The following is a 25,019-nucleotide window of genomic DNA, read 5'->3' as shown; positions in this document are numbered from 1 at the left end:
AGCCATACTGAAGTTTTAAAACTTAGTCATTTAGTAGTCATTCCTTAGTTTCATGGAGATTATCCTTTTATGTTTAGAAGCCTGTAGCAAGATCTCATACATATTTACCAAAAGACTTTTACACATCTTATTGGGTTTATATTTATTTGAAAAAAATTTTTTAAAGATTTTATTTTTAAAAAGGGGATCAACCCCAAGGTCAAGAGTCCCATGCTCTATTGACTGAGCCAATATTGATTTGAATTTTGAATTTATTTATTTGAATTTTAACTCTTTAATCTATCTGGAATTTATTTTGGGGAACAGTTGTTAGGAAGAGTCTATAGCTTTATTATTTCCTAGACATTTAGTCAAGTTTGATAGTTTACTTAATACATTGTTTCTCTCACTGATTGGAACAGTACCTTTACCAAATGTTAAAGTGATCCTCTTAAAACACAAATTAGAGGGGCACCTGGGTAATTCAATGGGTTAAGCCTCTGCCTTCTGCTCAGATCATGATCTCAGGGTCCTGGGATTGAGCCCAGCATCTGCATCAGGCTCTCTGCTCAGCTGGGAGCCTGTTTCCCCCTCCCCTGCCCCCCCCAGCTTACTTGTGATCTCTCTCTCTGTCAAATAAATAAGTAAAAGCTTAAACACACACACACACACACATTAGATCATATCAAAGATCTTCTGATAATTTCCCCTTGCACTTGCAAAGTCCTATGAGCTGTCACTCCTGCTTTCCTTTGCAACATCACCTTGCACCAGTCTCCCCTTTTATCAATGTGTCCCAGACATATCAATCTTTGAGTTCTATTATTATAAGTCAATTATATCTCAATAAAACTGGGGGAGAGTACCCATTAAAAAATCTTTGAATTGTAAAACAAACCACTACTGGAACATCTGCTAAAAAAAATCTTTGAATTGTAAAACAAACTATTACCGGAACATCTGGCATCATTTTTCAACATACTATTCTTTTCAGGCTTTCTTTCAAACAGCAAGCTTTTCTGATAAAATTCTACTACCTTGGAAGGACTTCTCTGACAGGTCATTGCCATTCAAATGCCCTTATTTCAACTGATTGGGTGCTACATTGGTGGAGTTTAATTGCCATTTAAAATGGCCTTCAAAGTAATTACACTTAGATCTGGCATTAGACCAAAATGTAATTATGTAAGCAAAAAGCAAAGAAACAGAGTAGCCGAGTGTACATTTGTTGTTGGTGAAGCAAGTGTTCCTCTCTGGAGTGAACAAATTCCACATTTTTTTTTAAAGATTTTATTTATTTATTTGACAGAGAGAGATCACAAGTAGGCAGAGAGGCAGGCAGAGAGAGGGGGAAGCAGGCTCCCCACCGAGCAGAGAGCCCGATGTGGGGCTCGATCCCAGGACCCCGGGATCATGACCCGAGCCGAAAGCAGAGGCTTTAACCCACTGAGCCACCCAGGTGCCCCTCCACATTTTTTTTTAAAGATTTTTTAAAATTTATTTTATTTGACAGAGAGAGAGAGAGATCACAAGTAGGCAGAGAGGCAGGCAGAGAGAGAGAAAGGGAAGCAGGCCCCCCGCTGAGCAGAGAGCCCAACGCAGGGCTTGATCCCATGACCCAGGATCAGATCATGACCTGAGCGGAAGGCAGAGGCTTTAACCCACTGAGCCACCCATGCGCCCCTAACAAATTCTGCATTTTGCAAAGGAATGAAGACTCTAAGAGAACTAAGAAAGGAAAATACTCACAAATGGATAAACCTTTATGTTTTGATATTAAAATGTATGCAAAGAATAGTTGATCATACATAAGGCAAGAAAATACCCGTATCAAAATTTACCAATGGGAAACCATCAACAAAATGAAAAGGCAACCTACTGAGTGGGAGGAAATAAATGCAAAGCATGTAAAGGATAAGGGGCTAATCTTACACAATAACAAAACCAAACAATTCAATTTAAAAATTGGGCAAAAAGTTTGAATAGACATTTTTCCAAAGAAGACATGCAGATGACCAACAGGCATATAAAAAGATGCTCAACATCATTAACCATCAGGGAGATGCAAATCAAAACCACAATGAAATATCACCTCACACCTATTATCAAAAAAGAGAAAAAAAAAAAAGTGTTGGCAAGGAGATGAATAAAGGGAACACTTGTGCACTGTTGGTGGGAATGTAAATGGGTATAACAACAATGTAAAATTATGGATGTTCCTCAAAATATTAAAAATAGAACTACCATGTAATCCAGCAATTCTACTTCTGGATATTAATCCAAAGAAAATGAAAACACTAACTTGAAAAGATATATATATATATATATATATATACATATATATATATATATATATGTACATATCTGCACATTCACTACAGCTTTATTTACACTAGTCAAGGTATAGACAACCTAAGTATCCATTGATGAATTAATGGATACAGAAATGTAATACACACACATATATACCAGAATATTATTTACCCACAAAAAAGGATGGAATTTTGCCATTTGCAAAAATATGGTTGCATCTTGAGGGCATTACCCTAAGTGAATAAATCAGAGAAAGACAAATAGCACAAGATCTCTGTGTGGGGCCTATAACTGAAACAAAAACAAAAAAACTTGAGAACAGATAGGTGGTTACCAGGGGTGAGAGGTGGGAGTGGGAGAAATGGGTCTACTGCTTTCTTTTTTTGTTTAAATTGACTTTAAAAACTTAAGAAAAAAAATTTTTTTTAATTTACAAATGGGTGGCACAGACTCAGAAAAGATTCCAGGGCCAAGAGTGTAGCACTTCTGCGAATGCTGCATCAACACCTGTGATAAGGGTATGCTAGCATATGGAAACACAGCAGTATCAGCAACTGTGAAAGACTGAATGTGGAGAAATATTAAGAATGCCTTAATTCATCTTGATTATATGTTTTTGTATGCAGAAGAATAATATATGATACAAATATTTTAAATGATCTAAAAGTTCTTTTTTTTTTTTTTTAAAGATTTTGTTTATTTGACAGAGATCACAAGTAGGCAGAGAGGCAGGAAGAAGCAGTCTCCCTGCCGAGCACAGAGCCAGATGCAGGACTCGATCCCAGGACCCTGGGATCATGACCTGAGCCGAAGGCAGAAGCTTTAACCCACTGAGCCAGCCAGGGGCCCTAATCTAAAAGTTCTTTCGATAATTACAAAGTGGAAATTCTAGGGGCATCTGGGTCATTCAGTTGGTTAAGCCTCTGCCTTCAGCTCAGGTCATTATCCTGGAGTCCCAGGATCAAGCCCCATATCCGGCTCCCTGCTCCACAGGGAGTCTGTTTCTCCCTCTGCCCTTTATCTGCTTGTGCATGCTCTCTCTCTCTCTCACTTCTCTCAAATAAATAAATAAAATCTTAAAAAAAAAAAAGTAGAAATTCTAAATGATATAGCATTGTGTGATGGTTCAACATTTCTTTTCTTGTGCTACATAAAACAATGGTGTATCTTACCGTAAAGTTATCTTATTTTCAGTTAAATACATTCATCCATTTGAATTGCCAGAGGGAGAGACTAGAGTAGGGAAAGGCAACATTTGAAACTAATAATTGAGAATATTCTAGACTTGATACAATACATAAATCTTCTGATTTGGGAAACTAAACTCCCTGGACAGCATAAATAAAACTAAATCTATATCGAGATACACCGTAGAAAAACTAATTCTACAGACCAAGATAAGATAGCAAACACAATTAAAGGGAAATGCTATAACCAAAGTAAAAGAAAAATAGCAAAATGGGGGGGGGGAAATATATGTAATAGAGAAATGCTTAATATATAAAGTGCTCCTTGCAATCAATAGGAAAAAGAGTTTAAGGGAAAAGATAAAAATATACAATGGTCAAGAATCTTAAAAAAAATACACATGAAAGGGGGCACCTGGGCGGCTCAGTGGGTTAAAGCCTCTGCCTTCAGCTCAGGTCATGATCCCAGGGTCCTGGGGTCAAGCCCCAAATTGGGCTCTCTGCTCAGCAGGGAACCTGCTTCCTCCTCTCTCTGCCTGCTTCTCTGCCTACTTGTGATCTCCTGTCGAATAAATAAATTAAAAAATCTTTTAAAATATATATATATATAAAAGATATCCAACCTGTAACAATTTTTATTTATGTGAGAGAGAGAGAGAGAGAGAGCACAAGTGAGACGCAGAGGGAGCTGGGAGCCGGTGCTAGACTCCATCCCAGGACCCTGAGATCATGACCTGAGCTGAAGGCAGCCACTTATACCCCTGTAATCATTTTTTTTAAAGATTTTATTTATTTATTTTAGAGAGAGATCATGAGCAGGGGGAGGGGAAAATGGAGGAGAGATAGAAGCGACTCCCTGCTGAGCTAAATAAAGCCTGCCTGTGGAGCTCCATTCCAGGACCCCAGGGGAAGGCAGATGCTTAACCAACAACCCAGGTGCCCCCTGTAACAATATTTTAATGTGCAAATTGGAATTTTCACACAAATAAGCATAGGTTTTAAAACAAGATTGCATAGGGGAAAGGACAGAAAAATGACACAAGATGAAACCAGACAGGAAGAAAACCTTAAGGGACTCTTGGTCTCAGCAAATAACAAACTGAGGGTTGTTGGAGGGGAGAGGCATGGGAGGGATTAGGTGGCAGGGTGATGGACATTGGGGAGGATATATGCTATGGCGAGAACTGTGAATTGTGTAAGATTGAAGAATCACAGACCTGTACTCCTGAAACTAATAATACATTCTATGTTAATAAATTTTTTTTTAAATTGCTAGTATCTATAGCTAGGAAAATATGGCGAAATGAGCATGTCCACAGGCTGAGGCAAACTGCAATCTTTCAGCGGTCAATTTAGTAACATTTGTCAAAACTTTAATGGGTATGCCACTGCAAGGAGTCGATGTCACAAAAATCAACTAAGTACCCAAAGGTGTTTGTAATTACAAGAAATTGGTAAGTTTGGCTACATGCATAGGATACTATTCCATCGTTTTAAGAAGTGATGATATAGAGGTGGTATGTGACATAAAATTAAACATAAGCTTATTAAGTACATTGTAGAAGTGTTTCTGGTATGAACTCATTTTTTCTTTTACATGTATTTGTAGAGAAAAAAATGCTTAGAAGGTTGTCTACAGTAAGTAACAAGAGCTTGGGGTGCGTGCGGGCGAGGAAGGGGCATGATAATTTTCTAATCGTAACTGCACACCGTTTGACTTTTAGGAGCACATCACTTCCGTAACAGCAAAAATAAAACGCACATTTAAAACAGCTGTACTCAGGCTGCAAGGCAGTCTTCCTCCTGTTAGGTTGGATTTGCGCTTTATTTTCACTTTCTTGATATTCCTGAAGAGGGATGTTGAGCAGGCAGCACAAAACTCTAAGACCCAGAACCCCTGTCAGGCCTTCACAAGCCTAGACTTGTTTTAGCGTCGGGGTTCGCAGAACAAGGCAAAAAAGAAAGCGGAGGCGCCACGCTCCTGCCCCGCTCCTGCGTCCAACCCTCCAATGGATGTTCAGGGAGGGCGGGCTACATGCAGATCAGGGCCACTATTGGCCCTAGAGTCTCTCCGACAGGCAATGGGCGGGGCAGCGTGGTGACGTATCCACACGCGGCGCAGAGGCGGAGAGCGCGCGCTCGCAGACGCGGCGCTATTAAACCGTCGCAGGCGCCTCGAGCTGGTTGTGATCGTCCTGGCTCTCAGACGTGAGTTCGTGCGTTCGCCGGCTCGCTCTTACCCTGTGACGCCCAAGCCGGGAACAACTTCCTCTTTATCTCCGCCTGTAGCTGCGTCGTTGTGACTCTGCCACCATGTTCGAGGCGCGCCTGGTCCAGGGCTCCATCCTGAAGAAAGTGCTGGAGGCGCTGAAGGATCTCATCAATGAGGCCTGCTGGGACATAAGCTCGAGCGGCGTCAACCTGCAGAGCATGGATTCCTCCCACGTCTCCCTGGTGCAGCTCACCCTGCGCTCCGAGGGCTTCGACACGTACCGCTGCGACCGCAACTTGGCCATGGGTGTGAACCTCACCAGGTGAGCCCCAGGGTGGCGGAGAGCCGGGCTTTTCGTGCACCCCCGCCTCCGGCTCTTGGCGGGAGCGCCGGCGAGCTAAGCCCTCATTGGCTGGCACAGGCGACCCGCGCCATTTCATTGGCCTGCGACGCCGAGGGGCGGGACCTAGCGGAGCGCGCGGTTCGGAAAGCCCGCGCTGGCAGCCGCGCGAACCGGCTCTTTCCGCGCCAAAGTCACAAAGCGGGTGGTGGCGGGAAAATGACGGGCTTCATCGAAATGCCAAGAAGACAGTTGCACAGCTCTTGAGGCATTAAGTGCCGGCGGCCTTGGACGAGAGACCTTTGGCCTGATTGACCAGTTCTGTCACCCTACCTGGGGACGGACAGTCGGTCGATTCTGGTCTTTTATTATAAAGTTGCAGTGAGCACCCTGAGGTCATGACTTCAAATTTCTCCAGGGCAGGGGCTTTCAAAGTTTGATTACTACTTGTCTAGGACATAAACATGTTTAAATCTCAAGGTTTGTGAGAAATACTTTAGCCGACTACATGCAGTGTGTTTAAATGGGTATCTTCCATCATTTTTCGTGATCGTCACAACCGAATAATTGGCTTCACCCACCAAAGGGACTTGCAGGTCGTAAAATACTGCTCTTTTGTTGATATCCAGAAGTGAAACTGCTCGTGATAAGGAGTGTGCTTGCTAAAATATAAATACTGCTAAATTGCATTACAAAATGGCCATATCAGTTTACCTAACATACCCAGTTCCTCCGACACCCCTGGTAAAAATAGCAACTCCTTCTTTTGAGTCAGACATCGATCTTGAGAACATTGTGTGGATTTTAAATCCTGTGTCTTCTGTATTCTAGCATGTCCAAAATACTGAAATGCGCTGGCAATGAGGACATCATTACACTAAGGGCTGAAGATAATGCGGACACCCTGGCCCTAGTATTTGAAGCTCCAAGTAAGTCATACCCTTCAACTAAGTTATACTAGGGGAAATTTAAATGCAGTGTGTCTCTCAAAGTTGTGAGAAATTTAAGAAAATGTTTGTGATGATTGTAGAACTTAACATCATAGTTATAAACTTAAATGCTTTTCTTCAATCTGCTTTCTTTTGGTAGATCAAGAAAAGGTTTCAGACTATGAAATGAAATTAATGGATTTAGATGTTGAACAACTTGGAATTCCAGTGAGTATCAAAGTTTGTACTGTACACAGGGCATGATAGTTACATAAGAAAGTGTTAATAATACAGTTTAAAGCCCAATTCCTAATGGAACTTCTGTATATCTGCTGTACATGTTCCAAAGTAGGGATTTAGTATTTAGACTATTTGTAATTTCATTAAACTACAGTACTCTAAGTTGAATCTGGTTGAATTGATTGCTGCCAAATGTATGTTAGCATTAACCTCCATGCTTTTTTTTCCTCCCAAGAGTAGACTTTAAGGCTGTGTTAGCAGAAATTCATTAAGGTTGGGTTTGTCAACATAAAAGGAGAGTTAAGATATTTAAAATCCTTAGTATCTTGTTTTCTTGTTTTGTTTTGGTAAGCAGTTGGGCCTGTTTGCATACACATCATCATTTGTATGCCATGCCCTAATGTCCTCTCAATTTAGCCCTGGAGGGTGATTGGGGAAGGCTCTTTTCCTTGAATAGTGCATTTATCATTAAAGGTTTAAACTCTTATTTTAGTTTTCTAAGTATAATTATTATGACATACTTGTTTTAAATCTATATTTGCTTTTCGAGGTTTAGAGTATGTTATGAAATTACACAATGAGTGATATTTCAAAGTAATCAGGAAATCTTAAATTCTGAATTTTTGTCAAATGCAGAGTCTTCAGAAAAGGAGAATTTTTAATTTCCAGCAGATGAACTTTTATTTTATTTCATTTTATTAGGAACAAGAGTATAGCTGTGTAGTAAAGATGCCTTCTGGTGAATTTGCACGTATATGCCGAGATCTCAGTCATATTGGAGATGCTGTTGTAATTTCCTGTGCAAAAGATGGAGTAAAATTTTCTGCAAGTGGAGAACTAGGAAATGGAAATATTAAGTTGTCACAAACAAGTAATGTCGATAAGGAGGAGGAAGCTGTAAGTAGTTTCTTAACTAACAAAATACTCTGAAGAGTATGGTAACCCTTCTTCTTCTTCTTTTTTTGAGAATGGTAACCCTTCTTAACATTAGATTGTGCCTTAGTCTCTTCAGGCTACTATAGCAAAATACTGTAGACAATGACTTATAAACAACTGAAATTTATTTCTGACAGTTGTAGAGGCTGGAAAGCTGGCAGATTCAGTGTCTGGTGAGGACCTGCTTCTTGGTTCACAGACAGTGGGCTTCTCTCCCAATAGAAGGGTCAGAGGAGCTCTTGGGTCTCTTTTAGAAGGGTACTAGCACTAAGCACCTCCCAAAGGCTCTATCTCCAGGTACCATCACTTGGGGATTTGGTTTTAACATGAACTTTTTGGGAACACAGACATTCAGTCCATAGCAAGGTAATTGCAACTCAACAGAGGATCTAGTTGGAGGTAAAAATTAACCTTTTAGGAGCTCTTATGTAATCTTTATATTTAAGTTTCAACAATGTAGGCCCAGTAGGGGGCCTAGAGAACCTCCATTTAGGGACAAAGAACACACTAATTACTAAACATCCTTAAATTAAGGTTTTCCTAGAAAATCAAGTGCTTTTTTTTTTAGAAGAGTATTTATAAACAAATATTTTGTAATTGTATTTTTTTTTAAAGCCTTACTAGCCTTTGAAAAAACATCAGTTAATTCTGTAAACGAAGGACAATTTAAGGTTCTAACTTCATAGGATTATTAGGCTTAAATGTGGTAACATTCGGGGCGCCTGGGTGGCTCAGTGGGTTAAGCCGCTGCCTTCAGCTCAGGTCATGATCTCAGGGTCCTGGGATCGAGTCCCGCATCGGGCTCTCTGCTCAGCAAGAAGCCTGCTTGCTTCCCTCTCTCTCTCTGCCTGACTCTCCATCTACTTGTGATCTCTGTCTGTCAAATAAATAAATAAAATCTTTAAAAAAAAAAAAATGTGGTAACATTCAAAGTGCTTACCATAGTGTGTGACATTTTATGTTTATAGTAATTATTAGATACTCTAGTTCCTTGCATGAGTAGTCAACCCTCAGTTTAAATGAAGACTTAAAAATATTACTAGCAAAAATTCAGGGGCTAATTCTGTATTATCTCTGCTAAATTACATGGTAACTTCCTGCCATTCTGGATTTTTTTTTTTTTTTTAAAATCTCAGATTAGTTCCTCTATAAGTATTTTTGTGTCTGAAATGTGAGCGTTTATGACATTATTTGGTATTAAGGAATTTTTCAGTGTTTTCCTGTTTCCTTGGTTATTTCAGAAGTTTTTTGAATCAAGATTTTAATAAGCTCTGTATACTGTAGTTCACTGATAGGCCCTCAAATTCTTTTAATCCATTGGTTTTCCATTCAATTTCTTTATCCCCCCTCTCCATTACAATTTGTTGAGGCAAGTCCTTTGTCACTGAGTTTTCCTGAAATCTGGATTTTGCCTGTTGTATCCCTTATGTCAATTAATATTCTTCTTTAACCTATATTTCCTATAAACTGGTAGCTACAGCGCTAGAGGCTTGATATTCAGTGTTTTCTTTGTTTTGGGAGTGAGATAATAATACTTTACAGATGCTTGTATGTATACCCCTTGTTAGGTATGAGGTGTCTACATTTTCTTAGCAGCCATAATAATTGTTTAGAATCATTAGGTCCTTAGAGTTGTATTAATACATTTCATTCCTCCTTTTATTAGCTGATTTATTTATTAGAAACATTCCCATAAAGAAGTTTTCTCTTACCACATAATTTTGTTTACCTGAGCTACAGTTCATGTGGGAAAGACAGACTAAATACTTGATTCTTTTGCTTTATTTACCAGTTCTCAAAATTAGTTTCATATCATTCTCCAAAGTAACCCAATAAGGGTTTTTTTGTTTTGTTTTTAAAGATAGATTCTAGGGGTGCCTGGGTGGCTCAGTCAGTTAAGCATCTGACTCTTGGTTTCAGCTCAGATCATGAGCTCCTGGAACAAGCCCTGCTTGGGCTCAGCACTCAGCCTGGAATCTCTGCCTCTGCCTCTCCCCACACTCACGCTCTTGCTTGTACCTATGCTCTGTCTAATAAATAAATCTTTTTTTTTTTTTTAAGGTATTTATTTGAGAGAGATCACAAGTAGGCAGAGAGGCAGGCTGAGAGGGAGGGGGAAGCAGACTCCCTGCTGAGCAGCGAGCCAGATGGGGGCTCGATCCTAGGACCCTGAGATCATGACCCGAGCTGAAGGCAGAGGCTTAACCCACTGAGCCACCCAGGTGCCCCAATAATAAACAAATCTTTAGAAATATATTCTGAACTAATGGACTGCATTTTCTTGATGTTTTTCAATATGATTAATCTTTCTGTTTTCTCTCAGGTTACTATAGAGATGAATGAGCCAGTTCAGCTAACTTTTGCACTGAGATACCTGAACTTCTTTACAAAAGCCACTCCGCTCTCTCCTACAGTAACACTCAGTATGTCTGCAGATGTACCCCTTGGTAAGATAATCGGTTTGTTGAATCTTGTTTTGTAGATGGTATATGTGGTACTTCTCAATAATTGTGTTCCTGTCTTCTTTCAGTTGTAGAGTATAAAATTGCCGACATGGGACATTTAAAGTACTATTTGGCTCCCAAGATCGAGGATGAAGAAGGATCTTAGGTGTTCTTAAAATCCAAGAAAATAAAGTTAAGCTTTTTAAGAACTGCTTCTGAGATGCCAGCATGTACTAAGTTCGTCACCAAATTTGTACCTCTTGAGTACATATGTAGATATTTTCTGTAAATAACCTATTTTTTCCTTCACTCTTTACAATTTGTTTAAAGAATAAAATCCAAAGTCAAATTTGGTCTTGTTAACCTAGAAATATTTCTGCCTTACCTAAAAATACTTGTGTATTCATAACAAAAGGGTTTTGATTCTAAATGCAGTTTTGAGAATTTTTTTCAATTTAAATAAAAGTTTTTTGAATTTCAAACATAACAAGACAGTGCCTTCATTTGGACCATGACTGTTGCAAGTATCCTGGGGAATTCAGTTCAAGCTACCATTTCATGTAAATGTGCTTATTTTTCCAGTCTAGAGCAGCCTGATAAAAATACATTTGATAGAGCAATAAAAAGTATTCCAACTACAGTAGGTGACAAGGTATTTTTGGGGATTCACTTGTCAAACTTATTTTGGTATTCTTCTAACTTGAGTTCAAGAAATAAACAGGAGAGTAGACCTATATATTTTGTTATTTTGTCAATTTTGTTAGCAAAAACACTTTTTTTTCCAGCTTTATGTACCCAAAGCTGTGTGGGCTTTAAAAGACTAGCACTGTTACAGGGCAGTGTCTTAGCCTAGGGAGCCTTTTAAAAGAATCTTGAAAGATTTAGTAGATCTGTGATAGGGGCCAAGCAATATGTTTGTGCAAAAATAATTTTTCTAGTATAAGTAGCCTTTTTTGGGACTTAATCCTAGCAGTTGTGAAACAGACTGTTTAAATGTTCCTACTAATTGTGTCAAACTGGCATAGCACATACTGAGAATCGCTTTATTAAAGTCCTTTATTCCTGGTGTATTCTGTGCTTGGTGGTTTAAACGACTGGTTCCTTTGTTGTAGTACCTGAACTGAGTTCTGGTTACTAGAGGTATAACCCACTATACCCAGTAGGTAACTAGTAATTACCTTCTGTGTGCTTGGGGGCAGGGAAGGATATTGGCTGCAAAGGGGCCTGATGGAAGTTTTGGGAATGATGTAACTTTAATATAGACGGGTGATGGTTCCAAGACTGTATACACTTGTCAAATTCATCCAATTGTACTTTATTGTATGTAAATTATACTTTAATAAATCTGACATTTACAAAGCTTCATGTGCTGCAAAATGTCCCTTGTGGGCGGGCTTCTTACTTGGTCCAGGCCTTATGTGGAGGAGCGGGAAACTGAAACACAAGAATGTGGGTCCATGCGAGTAGTGGTGGGGTATTGATGCAGACCGCGGCGCGCCCAGGAGAAGGCCTACAGCCGTAGGCACTGAATAGGAGACCTGCCAGCTCCAGTCATCCGCAGGTTCACTGTCGGCTTCTGTCTCCCGTGGGTGCCACTCAGCTTCCATCACTGCCCGGAGGATCAGGGAAAGAAACAAGTAGCCGGTTCACCCGGATTCTGACTGGGACTCCGGGAGCGGTCACCCTTGACACCTTCACAACCCAGTGGAGGTGCCTGGCAACAAACCCAGGCCGCAGCGACTCCCGCCGCCGATACCGTCCGAAGTACGCTACCACTAGCTACCACTAGCGCAAGGCGAAAACAAGTTCCGGAAAGGCGACTGAGAGACGTCGCTCCCGGTGACGCCACTTCCGGTACGCCGCCGTTCGGCGGGCCACTTCCGGTGTCAAGCGGGGCGGCTGAGGGGTGGCGGTTAGGTGAGGCGGGCCATGAGGCCTCAGGCGCTTCTGCTGCCAACCGTGAGCGAGCTGTCGGCACGCGGGCGGCCTGGCGCGGCGCTCCGGTAAGGCGTGTGTTCGGCGGGGCGGGAACAGAAGCGCCCCACTCAGGCGCCCGGCGGGGCCGAGACTGCGCTCCCTGCCGAAATCTAGCTTCGCGTCCTGGGTGTGGAGCGTTCACCAGCCTGGGCCACCGCTGGCCTCTTCCCAGAAACCGGTTTTGTTTGTTTCCGTCTAAATTCGCGTCTGTTTTTATTTGTCTTCCTGGCTAGGTCTGGAGACGGGCAGGAAGATAGTGTGTGTGGAGGCGCATAATGCTAGGCATTGCGCTAAGTGTTTTACTGATGCTTTTAAAGCCTTGCAGTCCCGGCGTGCTCGGGGAGTTTGAGAGTTGCGGTGGAACCGGTTTAAAAAAAAAAAAAAAAATTCTTTGGGGAACTTGAATGGTACTCTGAAAACCTCGGTTTACGTTTTTCCTTCCTCTTGCAGAATTCTTACTCTTTGCTACCAGTAAGCATTCGTCGCCCTTCTCCCTCACACCCTTCGCTTTTTTATTTTGATGCGGGTGTGTGAATAGGTAAAGCAGAGTCCGTAAACTTTTTTTTTAAAAGAAGATACAAATCAGAAGTGATTAAATGCCCTCAAACCCCCACATACCGGTAGTTCGGCCTTTAAATTTTGTAGAATTAATTTAGGTTATCATGTAATCGGGATCGCAACACTTAAAAACCTAGTATTCGATGCAGTTTGAGCTAACTTCAGAAAAGCATATAAATTAGCATACTGGATCCAGTACTTGATTTCTGCACTGTTATATAATTGCTAAAAAGGGACATTCACATTTAGCACCAATTCCATCATATTGCTAGTTATTTTAGCATTTTTATTATACATAGTATTTTAGGTTAACTCTTGGCCACTTAAAACAGCTCATTAATAATTGGGTTAAAGTATATAGAAAGCACTTTGACTAGTACCTGGTATCTAAGTGTGGGTAATTATTAACCAACATTATTATAATGATGGTTGTTTACGAAGTGTCATACCAGAGGAAGGCAAAGTCTTTATGGTTTCTGGATTGTTTTTTTTAATGGTGCCCTTTTTCTCTTTACAGATCCATGTCACCTTTAGAAATAGCTTCACAGTCAAAATAGATTTATCTATTGTATCAAAATACAAATGTTTTCTGACTTAAATGTCATTGTTTTTTTATCTTATCTACTACCTCTTAAACTAGTGACAAAATAGCCATGATTTCATTACTGAAGTTGATTTTGAATATTTTGCACAAAAAAACAAGTTTTGTTTTTATTTTTAATCTTTTTTAGGATGATATAGAAGTAATCTGGAAAATGAAATCACTACTTTCAGTGCTTGGGGTGGGGCAGAGAGGCAGACAAATTGGCACTGGTACAGTGCTGATTACCAGTAGTGATAGTGCTGATAGCCAAATTTACTGGAGGCTCTGCAGATTTTTTTGCATTAGAGGAATGATACCGGGGCGCCTGGGTGGCTCAGTGGGTTAAGCCACTGCCTTCGGCTCAGGTCATGATCTCAGGGTCCTGGGATCGAGTCCCGCATCGGGCTCTCTGCTCAGCAGGGAGCCTGCTTCCTCCTCTCTCTCTCTCTATCTGCCTCTCCGTCTACTTGTGATCTCTGTCTGTCAAATAAATAAATAAAATCTTAAAAAAAAAAAAAAAAAAAGAATGATACCGGACGCCTGGGTGCCTCAGTCAGTTAAGTGTCGGCCTTCTGCTGGGCTTTGGTGGTGATCTCAGGATCTTAGGATCAAATCCCACATGGGGCTCCTTGCTCAGTGGGGAGCCTGCTTCTTCCTCTGCCTGCTGCTTCCCCTGCTTGTGCCCTCTCCCTCTGACAAATAAATAAATAAAATCTTTTAAAAATTAAATAAAATTAAATTTAAAAATAAAAATAAATAAAAGAATGATACCCATTAGGGGGAATCAACAAAATGCTTAATGTGAGTGTATTCCATATCCCACCCATTCTCCCTCCCTGGCAAGTAAGAATCATTTGAGCTTATGCGCCTCTTGCTTTTTCCTGAAGCAGGGCCAGGGGCTAGGCAGTACTATAGCAGATGACTGAAAATGTGGACTTTGGTGTCAGACTTGGATTTAAGTCACCACTCTTCCACCTGCTCTGTGTGGAGGGTTTGGAAAAATTAGGAGGCACAGGAATATTGGTGAGAAGATAAACATGAGTTTTGTTTCTTGGTCAGTGTCTTGACTTTCATTCTACCAGGACAAGCCAGAGAAGGTACATAAGGAGAATGTTTTCACTTTGTCAAAGGAATATCAGATTTTAAGTGCAGTGGGGCGTGAATTGCCAGCTGCTTAGTATGACATCTCAGCCCAAATTCTAATATATGTAACATACTGTGGTCAGTGGCATATAATGACAGTTTTCTTTGTCTTCAGACTGTAGCTGTGTCAGTGTGTTATGATGCCGTCTCGTACCAACCTGGCTACTGGAATCCCCAGTAGTAAAGTGAAATACTCAAGGCTCTCCAGCACAGATGATGGCTACATTGACCTTCAGGTAAATGCGGAAGGGAATTAATGAGACTGGCTGGCTCCGTTTCTGTTGAGTTAGCAGGAAGACTTTCTAGGTGGAGGTTTTGCTGTCTCTGGGGATTAGAAGAAGCAGCAAGAAGGACACTTACCTCTGAGACCCTTTTAGCCATAGTTTGCAGAAGGAGGGGCCTTGGTAGAGCAGTTTCAAACCAATATAAACATTGTTCATTTCTAAGAATTTTTAGTTGTAACGCCAAAGCCCAGTAGTTACAAATTTTATTTAGTTTTTCTGGAAAATACTCAGATTGTGTTTTGTTAAGTAGAATTTCTTTTAAGGACTGTGTCATTGGTTCATTTACACTTTAGTCAAAGCCAGTTCATCTTTTAAGGGAGAAACTAACTGCTAAAGCCAACAGATTGTGGGAATCTTCCTTCTTTCCTGATGTCATGAGATCCAATTTATTAAAGGTATTCTTTTGGCAAACAGTAAGTAAAACAGAATATTTAATATTTGTTAAGTTTGTATCCTACCCTGATTCGTTATTTATAAAATACTTAATGGTGTAGCATATCTCCTTCTGCCCACTTTCCCTTGGAATAGTTTAGGTGGAACCAGGGCCAAGGAGGAAGAGGCAGGAACCCATCCCTTTAAATATAAACAAATCAATGACTCTCTGCACTCTTCGGACCCATACTTGAAGGAGAGAAGTTTTGTTTTTTGAAAGCACATCTGAGAAGCTTCCAGCCCATTAGGTCAGATACAGAAATGAGGCAAACCTCAGAAAGCTTGTGTCTGAATCTTAACTTTGAATGGAACTTATTAACAAGTCAGGTTACTTGATCCCTGGGGTGGGCAACTAATGCTTTAGAAAAAGGTTTCTAAAACCTTTGACTGTATGCTCACTTAACTTTGAATGCCAGAAGTCACTTGTTTTCTTTACTTCTCCAGATCACAATGTTCCTCTTGAATCCCTAGAGATTAGTACAGCCTTCCATGTGCCAGGCACTTAATAAGTATCTAATATCTAATCAATGAATGACCATAAAGTATCTTCTGTTTTTGTAAGAAAATATTTTCTTATGGTGAATGGTATATGGAATAAAATTAGAAGTAGAAAGAGTAACATTCTGCTGGGACTCCTCCGAGTGGCTATTAGAGCAGTAATGAGAGCTTCACCTCCTGTTTGTCCCTTGCCTTTCTTTCCCAGAGCTCTAGTGGGTAGTAGGACTTCCTTCAAGACACACAAACTAACCACATTGGTTCTTATTATCCTCCTTGCTTTAAAGTGTTTCAGTCCTGGTATTTTCATAATGCTATGTCTTTTGTTTGTTTTTCTTCCAGTTTAAGAAGAGTCCTCCTAAGATCCCATATAAGGCCATTGCGCTTGCGACAGTGCTGTTTTTGATTGGGGCCTTTCTCATAATCATAGGCTCCCTCCTGCTGGCTGGCTATATCAGCAAAGGGGTAAGCTGAAGTGTTTGTGGGAATGTGCATGAAATCCTTAAAGTGTGAGTCTGGGCTCTATTTTATATTCATATCTAGTACAGGAGTTTCCAGCAGAAAGAAGAAGAGAGTTTTCTTAAAAATTTCTTCTCTGGTAACAAAACATACGTTTCTTTTTTTGAGCAACAACATGCTTGTCCCAGTTTCTATGAGGGGTGTGTGGGGGGGGTGGGGGGGACATTTTCCTTCTGAGATGTCAAGCAGTCTTCCCACTGTCACAGTTTGGAACAGCAAAGGTGAGCCTAGCATTGAGGATTTCTGATTGATAAAGGCTGTACCCAGAGTAGAATGTGTTATTATAATTTTGCAGTGCCACAGACATTCTAGGTGTAGGGAGAAGCAGCGAGGCTTGTATAGGTCTGGGGCCACTGACTATGCCAGGACTTGTGACTCTTGAGTCTGATCCTTACTACATTAGGTTTGGTTGGTGTTCTTGTTGAGCTTCAGAATGTTATCTTTATTACCTAAAGGGGTGTTTGGTGGTTCTTTTTCTTGGGCTATATACATGTGCTAATAGTGCCCAAGTTGATCTGAACTAATAATGATCACAAGTCATGGTCATATTGTCCTGCAGAGGGAACACAGCCAACATCTGAAAAACTGTGGACATTATAAAAATTGAGAATAGTAGCATTGTAGCAATAAAATGGCTGCATATGGTTTTTAAGAAGTGAATCTGATTTGCCATTGGTCCTTATCTACTTAAAATTATTATGTGGTCACCAGATGCTTACTTGGTGCAATCTTTGAACATCTAACTTCGGGACTGTGCCTTCAGTTAACTTTCTTTTTTTTTTTTTTTTTAAGATTTTATTTATTTAGGGGCACCTGGGTGGCTCAGTGGGTTAAGCCGCTGCCTTCGGCTCAGGTCATGATCCCAGGGTCTTGGGATCGAGTCCCGCATGGGGGCTCTTTGCTCAGCAGGGAGCCTGCTTCCCTCTCTCTCTCTCTCTGCCTGCCTCTCTACTTGTGATCTCTCACTCTGTCAAATAAATAAATAAAATCTTAAAAAAAAAAAAAAGATTTTATTTATTTATTTGACAGAGATCACAAGTAGGCAGAGAGGCAGGCAGAGAGAGAGAGAGGTGGAAGCAGGCTCCTTGCCGAGCAGAGAGCCTGATGTGGGGCCCGATCCCAGGACCCTGGGATCACGACCTGAGCTGAAAGCAGAGGCTTTAACCCACTGAGCCACCTAGGTGCCCCATTCAGTTAACTTTCGTTGCAGTATGCAGTATCAGTCCCAGAGGACTCTGTTAATTACAAATATTGAGAGTGGAGGTGAGATCCACATGCAGCAAATATCATTTTACCTTGTATGGTTTATAAAAGACTGCTTTATAAGTAAGGATAAAGATGTTAAGAGAATCACTAATAAGATTGGTTTGGAGTTTTTTTTCACTTTTTATTACAGATACTTCAAAAACAGAAGTAAATGAAATAATGTATTAAACCCCTGTGTGTCTCCCATTCATCAACAGTTATAAACATTTTGCTTCATGTATTCCCCCAACTTTTTTTTCCTATGTAGGAAACCAAATACCAGATTTATATTTTGCTGGTATTCTTTTTTATTTTGAGAGAGAGAGGGCGCATAGGAGCGGTGGTGGGGTGGAGGGCAGAGGGAGAGGGAGAGAGAAAGAATGAGAATCCTAAGCCGGCTCCACAGCCAGCGTGGAGCCCAATCTCACAGCCCTGAGCTGATGAAATCAAGAGACTGATGCTTAACCGACTGAGTCACGCAGGCGCCTCTATTTTGCTGGTATTCTCAAGTGTGCATCTTCAGTATGCATCTGTAACAGTTTTTATATAAGTTTACAGGTGCTGTATTAATATCTTTGATCTTCATATTTTTGTTAGATTTAGAGACTTGCTTAGATTCAGGTTAGTTTTGTTTTAGAAAGTATATTTCATGGGAAGTCCTGTGTATTTGCTATGGCAGGTTGGTTCTGAAACTTTAATGTTCATCCGAATCATCTGGCAGACTTGTTAACACACAGATTCCTTAGTTCCATTCTCAGAGATTCCAGTTCTGTAGGTGGGTTGTGAGAATCTGCATTTCTAACAAGTTCCCAGGTAATGCTGGTGGTCCATCAACCACAATTTGAGAACCAAATTGTAGTATTATATTAGGAGGCACATAATGGTTATTCTGCTTTTAGTTAATACTAAGGTAGAGTGCTGGGTTTAAGTGCCTTCAGCCTAATTCATTTATTATAAATTTCCCCATTACCATTTATACTAGTGAATGCAGTTCTGTCATTTTCTGCGTTCATTAGCTGAAATTCTGCTGTAAAGGTCTTTCTCAAATCTACCATCTGTTTACCCCAAAATATAATGCGTATAGTGAAGGTAGGAAAAATGTTTTTCTGCTTCACAACTTTTATAAAAATACACCTAGCAACCTCAAAACCGCAAAAGGTAGTCAGAGAATGGTATCAGTATAAACTCCTATTTTTTCTTTTACATATTTGTGTTTCAATCAATCACAGTCCATATTCTTTTTTTTTTTTTTTTTTTTTTTTTTTTTTTAATTATCTCCCCCCCCATTTTTTTTTTTTTTTTTTTTTTTTTTTTTTTTTTAAAGTAGACTCCACACCCAGTGTGGAACCCAGTGCGGGGCTTGAACTCAAAACCCTGAGATCAAGAGTTGGATGCTTAGCCAACTGAGCCGCACAAGTGTCCCCCATATTCTCTCTTTTTTTTTTTTTTTTAAGATTTTATTTATTTATTTGTTAGAGAGAGAGAGAGCATGAGCACAGGCAGACAGAGTGGTAGGCAGAGGCAGAGGGAGAAGCAGGCTCCCCGCTGAGCAAGGAGCCCGATGTGGGACTCGATCCCAGGACGCTGGGATCATGACCTGAGCCGAAGGCAGCCGCTTAACCAACTGAGCCACCCAGGCGTCCCGCCCATATTCTTTTTTTTTTTTTTTTTTTTAAGATTTTATTTATTTGTCAGAGAGAGAGGGAGAGAGAGCAAGCACAGGCAGACAGAATGGCAGGCAGAGGCAGAGGGAGAAGCAGGCTCCCTGCAGAGCAAGGAGCCCGATGCGGGACTCGATACCAGGACGTTGGGATCATGACCTGAGCTGAAGGCAGCTGCTTAACCAACTGAGCCACCCAGGCGTCCATATTCTTTTTAGCATCTAAATTGTTCCATGTTTGGTCAGTAGGATTCCTTCATGTTACTTCTTTCTTTTAAACATGGCCTACGTAGCCTTTGATAGCTTTCTTGCTTTCTGGCACAGCAAGTTATCCCAGGCCCAGCTATATATTTCCTGTCTCCTAACTTGTAAACAACCATTTCTCCGAAGAGCCTTGGTTTCTGTATAGGAAGTACATTTAGAGAGATCACAGACTGGGCATTAGTGGTGCTCATGCTTCAGTTTTGATTGTTTCTAGACCTTTTCAAAAGCAATGGAATCAAGAAATAGGTATCTTTTTTTTTTTTTTAAGATTTTATTTATTTATTTGACAGAGATCACAAGTAGGCAAAGAGGCAGGCAGAGAGAGGGGAAGGGAAGCAGGCTCCCTGCTGAGCAGAGAGCCCGATGTGGGGCTCGATCCCAGGACTCTGACATCATGACCTGAGCCGAAAGCAGAGGCTTTAACCCACTGAGCCACCTAGGCACCCCAAGAAATAGGTATCTTTTAGAAAACAGTTTTCAGTGCAAATTTAAGATTAGAGTTAATTTAATTAGAGCTTAATTTCTTTGATATTGTATGGGTATATCTACCCTATGGTAGTGATGTCATTACTTATTTGCCTTATTCAATGTTATACGTATAATAGCTTTAAAATAATATTGCGGGGAGTACCTGGGTGGCTCAGTCCATTAAGCCTCTGACTCTTGGTTTCAGCTTAGGTCATGATCTCAGACTTGTGAGATTGAGCCCCATGTTGGGCTCCATGCTCATTGTGGAGTCTACTTGTCCCTCTCTGCTCCACCCCATCCCCAACTTGCTCATGTGTGCACACACGTGTGCGCTCTCTTTTTCTCTCTCTCTCTCTCAAATGAATAAATCTTGAAAAAAATAAGATAACAGGGATGCCTGCATGGCTCAGTTAAGTTAACTCAGTCAGTTAAGCAGCTGCCTTTGATTCAGGTTATGATCCCAGGGTCCTGGGATTGAGTCCCACATCGGGCTCCTGGTTCAGCTCCCTTTGCCTGCTGCTCCTTGTGCTCACTCTCTGTCTCTCTCTGTCTTTCTGACAAATAAAAATAAATAACGTCTTTAAAAAAAAAAGATACCAACGTGAGTGTTAATGCTAAGTATAGGAAGGCTAAATGCACTATAAATTTCCTTTGCAGTTCTTTAACCCCACTAAGGATGTACAGTCAATATCTTGCAAAAGAAAAAAAGAAGAAGGAAAGTAGAAAATGTAAAATAAGATAACAGAAATAGCACCAAGTATGTCAGTTGTGAGAGTTGTAGACTGCTATTGTTTCTGATGTTCACGTAGTCCCATCTTTAGGCTGAGAGAGCCCCTTCAAGTTCTCTTTCCTTGTTTTGTTTTGTGTTTTTCTTTCCTTGGTTTTAAGCTGGGATTTATTGAGTCATTGTGTGTCAGCTGAGGCTGCTTGCTTTACACATATTACCTCACTTAGTTTTTACTGTCTTATATGAGGTAAATACTCCTATTTCTATTTGAACAGCGCAATCAAAATTATATGGAGTAGATAATCTACCAATATACATTGCGTAACTAGCCGTGTTAAAAGGAGATTTTTAGGGATGGTTGGGTGGCTTGGTTAAGTATCTGCCTTCGGCTCAGGTCATGATCCCACGGTCCTGGAATTGAGTCCCACATTGGGCTCCTTGCTCACCAGGAAGCCTGCTTCTCCCTCTGCCTGTCACTCCGCCTGGTTGTGCGCAAGTGCCTGCTCTCTCTGACAAATAAATAAATTAAAAAAAAAAAAAGATTTTTAGACTGGGTTTAAATCCTTAGTTGAGGGAAGACTTAAAATTAATGGGAAAAATGACTTATCAGATAAAGGGCTAGTATCCAAAATCTATAAAGAACTATCAAACTCAAAAAAAAAAAAAAAAAGAACTATCAAACTCAACACCTGAAGAACAGATACTCCAGTCAAGAAATGGGCAGAAGCATGAACAGACATTTCTGCAAAGAAGACATCCAAATGGCCGACAGAGACATGAAAAAGTGCTCAACATCACTCGGCATCAAGGAAATACAAATCAGAACCACAGTGAGATACCACCTCACACCAGTCAGAATGGCTAAAATTAACAAATCAGGAAATGATAGTTGTTGGCGAGGATGTGGAGAAAGGGGAACCCTCCTACACTGTTGGTGGGAATGCAAGCTGGTGCAGCCACTCTGGAAAACAGTATGGAGCTTCCTCAAAAAGTTGAAAATAGAGCTACCCTATGACTCAGCAATCACACTACTGGGTATTTGCCCTAAAGATACAAATGTAGTGATCTGAAGGGCACATGCACCCAAATGTTTATAGCAGCAACGTCCACAACAGCCAAACGATGGAAAGAACCTAGATGTCCATCAACAGATAAATGGGTAAAGAAGATGTGGTATAGATATACAGTGGAATACTATGCAGCCATCAAAAACTGCAAAATCCCCCTGGGGCTAATAATACATTATATGTTAATTAAAAAAATAAATAATTTATTTTTAAAAAATAATGAAATCCTGCCATTTGCAACAACATGGATGGAACTAGAGGTTATTATGCTAAGTGAAATAAGTCAATCAGAGAAAGACAATTACCATGTGATCTTTCTGATACAAGGAATTTGAAAGGGAGAGTGGGAGGGTTGTGGGGGGGGGTAGGGAGGGGAAAAAAATGAAACAAAAAGGGACCAGGGAGGGAGACAAACCATAAGAGACTCTTAATCTCAGGAAACAAACTGAGGGTTTCTGGGGGGTTGGGGGAAGGGATAGTGTGACTGGGTTATGGACATTGGGGAGGGTATGTGCTATGGTGAATGCTGTGATTTGTGTAAGCCTGATGATTCACAGACCTGTACCCCTGAAGCAAGTAACACATATATGTTAATAAAAAGAAAAAAAAATTAATGGGAAAAAATCACAGAGGAAAAGGAGAATAAGCTTAACTGTATAAACATTTAAAACTATACCTAAAAATAAGGCAGAGCAATTTTATAAGAGTGGATTCATTCATTTAATATATTTATTTATATATTGGGTACAGGTGGTGATCTAGGGATGAACAAAAGTCCCTTCCCTCCTAGAACTCCCCAAATAGTTGAAGCCCTACTCTAAACACCATTTCTTCCTCTTTGACCTGTGAATTATGATTATGGGAATATACACTAAAGAAAGAATCTGAAAGGCTAAGAAAAAGAAGTTTATTGTGTTATCCTGTACAGTTACAAAAAGTGAGAGACAACTAAAGTATCCAACAGTCGGTGGGGCATGGTTAAGTAAAATTGTGGTGCATCCATTACAGTGGAATGGTAGACACCATTAGTTGACATAATGTCTTAGTTTCAGGTGTACAACATGATTCAATATAGTATATATTGGGAAATGGTCACAATAAGTCTAGTTAGCATCCATCACCACACATAGTTAGTTTTATTCCTTGTGATGAGAACTTTTAAGATCTACTCTCAGCAACTTGCTAATAGTACACAATACAGTGTTTTTAGCTATAATCAGCATGCTGTACACTGCATCTCCAGAACTTATTTTGTGAATGGAAATTTGTACCTTCTGACTGTCTTCACCCATTTTGCCTGTCTCCCACCCCCAGTGCAGAACTTCTCATAAGACTTTGGCAATTACTTGTTATATTAAGAGACTAAAACAAGGCACAGGGTGTGGTGTGTTCACAACTAGAAACTAGAATGGAGAACAGAAGTAAATAAAGGAAATATCTGTGGATGCAGATGGACAATTTATTTATAATTTTTAGTGCTTTGTAGTTTTTCTGCATTTTATAATAAGGAGGAAAAGAGATGTAAACCTGTTCCCTTAGTAGCATACTACCCAAAGGAAATGCTCTGAAGAGTATAAAATACTGATGTATGGGTTGAACCTATGGCTTTGTTTTATTTTAAGTGATCGTTTGTATGGTACTAATGTGTTTGCCTCCTTCTGCCACTAGGGGGCAGACCGGGCCGTTCCTGTCCTGATCATTGGCATCCTGGTGTTCCTGCCAGGATTTTACCACCTGCGCATCGCCTACTATGCATCCAAAGGCTACCGGGGTTACTCCTACGATGACATTCCAGATTTTGATGACTAGCTAACCCACCCTCAACCCTGAGGAGAAGAGTCACAGATGGGACTGAGACCAGCTTTAAGATACTGAGCGGAAACTGGCAAAGGGCTAAGGCATTCTGCAGTTTGCAGATGTTAAACAAAAGAATGGCCAGATTTTACGGGTCCATCCTCAAGATGTCAACTGAGCTTACAATTACAAATTAACTAATTAGGACATGCTCTATTTTTCATCTCCTGGCTCTGGCAAAAGCTGATAAGTTTTTCCACACGAATATGTATCTTGGAAGAGTAGCAATGTTAATGATGTGGGAAAGTAGGAGGTTCTTGTGTAGTGCAGAATGTTACTGCTGCCACCCTTGTTAGAGTTCAGCATTTCTTTTAAATAGTCCTCATTGTCAGTTCTGGTAGCAAATGGAAGAATTTAATATGTCAAATTTCATGTTACTAGTAATTTATTTTGAAAACATCTAAGTAGCTTACCCCTACACTCATCTCTCACTTTGTGTTCTAGTGGAAGACCTTGGCAAATCAAATGTCAGTGTAGGTGCATCTGTAATATTTTTTACTTGCTTTCTTATTAACAGCAGCCAGGACTTTTTTAAGTCTCAGAGCAAGTTCCTAGAAGGTAAACACCCCTCTGTTCACCAGTCCTTGGTCAGCCACCAGTAAGCTGGCCAGCATAAAATATGGGTTATTCTGTTCTTTGTAGATCAAGATGTTCTGTATATCATGCCTTTAAGGACTGGATTTTGGCTGTTTCCTAAGGAAAAAAATATAGATAAGTGGTTGTTATTTAGAGATTATAAACCTGTTGTTAGCATCTTGCATTATGATGTCATTCTGCTGAAGATTGCAAGACTCAGCCTGGATCCCTAGATGGACTAGACTGCCGTGGTTTGATTCTGGTTCCTAGCTTGCACAAAGTGACATATTCAAAAGAAATTAAAATGTCAAAATCTAAACCTAGACTTACAGTGAGTTAATTTCAAGTATATTTCAGAAAACATGTTAATGATTATATGATATCTTTGATCCCAGTACCCAGGACCACCTTCTTTTTTAGCGAATGGGCCTTGTGGGTCAGACTGCTTTTCAGTCATCCTCTTACTTTGAGCTTATGGACATGGGCAACTAGAAGCCTGGAAGGGCCATCAACTGAGATTTGGAGGGCTGTGGGTAGAACAAGTTTATTGGGGGAGGTGAGTTCACTTTTGGATGTGGTAAATTATA

The 25,019-nt window shown here is 40.4% G+C and overlaps 2 protein-coding genes across 5 annotated transcripts; both read left to right on the top strand.

Moving 5' to 3' along the window:
* Positions 1–5,616: 5,616 nt before the first annotated feature.
* On the top strand, positions 5,617–11,943 carry PCNA (proliferating cell nuclear antigen). 2 transcript variants are annotated; one of them, XM_032859131.1, is made up of 6 exons: positions 5,620–6,013; positions 6,863–6,960; positions 7,121–7,188; positions 7,903–8,097; positions 10,460–10,583; positions 10,667–11,943. In XM_032859131.1, exons 1-6 carry the CDS (start codon positions 5,793–5,795, stop codon positions 10,744–10,746), a joined length of 786 nt encoding a protein of 261 aa, XP_032715022.1. In that variant the 5' UTR covers positions 5,620–5,792; the 3' UTR covers positions 10,747–11,943. The 2 variants fall into 2 exon arrangements, with proteins under 2 accessions (XP_032715023.1, XP_032715022.1); XM_032859132.1 differs by lacking the exon at positions 7,903–8,097 and having other exon boundaries at positions 5,617–6,013.
* Positions 11,944–12,444: 501 nt separating this feature from the next.
* TMEM230 (transmembrane protein 230) lies at positions 12,445–24,757 on the top strand. 3 transcript variants are annotated; one of them, XM_032859136.1, is made up of 4 exons: positions 12,445–12,583; positions 14,957–15,077; positions 16,395–16,517; positions 23,671–24,757. In XM_032859136.1, exons 2-4 carry the CDS (start codon positions 14,979–14,981, stop codon positions 23,809–23,811), a joined length of 363 nt encoding a protein of 120 aa, XP_032715027.1. In that variant the 5' UTR covers positions 12,445–12,583; positions 14,957–14,978; the 3' UTR covers positions 23,812–24,757. The 3 variants fall into 3 exon arrangements, with proteins under 3 accessions (XP_032715027.1, XP_032715026.1, XP_032715024.1); XM_032859135.1 differs by lacking the exon at positions 12,445–12,583 and adding an exon at positions 15,442–15,520 and having other exon boundaries at positions 14,970–15,077; XM_032859133.1 differs by lacking the exon at positions 12,445–12,583 and adding an exon at positions 15,442–15,538 and having other exon boundaries at positions 14,970–15,077.
* The last annotated feature ends 262 nt before the right edge of the window (positions 24,758–25,019 follow it).

The sequence above is a fragment of the Lontra canadensis genome, unplaced genomic scaffold, assembly GCF_010015895.1.
Source record: "Lontra canadensis isolate GAN:19392208 unplaced genomic scaffold, GSC_riverotter_1.0 scaffold16, whole genome shotgun sequence".
Classification (NCBI taxonomy): Eukaryota; Metazoa; Chordata; class Mammalia; order Carnivora; family Mustelidae; genus Lontra; species Lontra canadensis.
This window is presented reverse-complemented; position numbering and strand designations above follow the sequence as displayed.

Bases quoted from the DNA above. Each gene is read 5' to 3' on its own strand.
- PCNA (XM_032859131.1), top strand. From the start codon at position 5,793: ATGTTCGAGGCGCGCCTGGTCCAGGGCTCCATCCTGAAGAAAGTGCTG. The intron at 7,189-7,902 runs GTGAGTATCAAA...TCATTTTATTAG, and splicing joins TTGAACAACTTGGAATTCCA to GAACAAGAGTATAGCTGTGT. The intron at 8,098-10,459 runs GTAAGTAGTTTC...GTTTTCTCTCAG, and splicing joins TCGATAAGGAGGAGGAAGCT to GTTACTATAGAGATGAATGA.
- TMEM230 (XM_032859133.1), top strand. From the start codon at position 15,055: ATGATGGCTACATTGACCTTCAG. The intron at 15,539-16,394 runs GTAAGTAAAACA...TTTTTCTTCCAG, and splicing joins AGGTATTCTTTTGGCAAACA to TTTAAGAAGAGTCCTCCTAA. The intron at 16,518-23,670 runs GTAAGCTGAAGT...TTCTGCCACTAG, and splicing joins CTGGCTATATCAGCAAAGGG to GGGGCAGACCGGGCCGTTCC.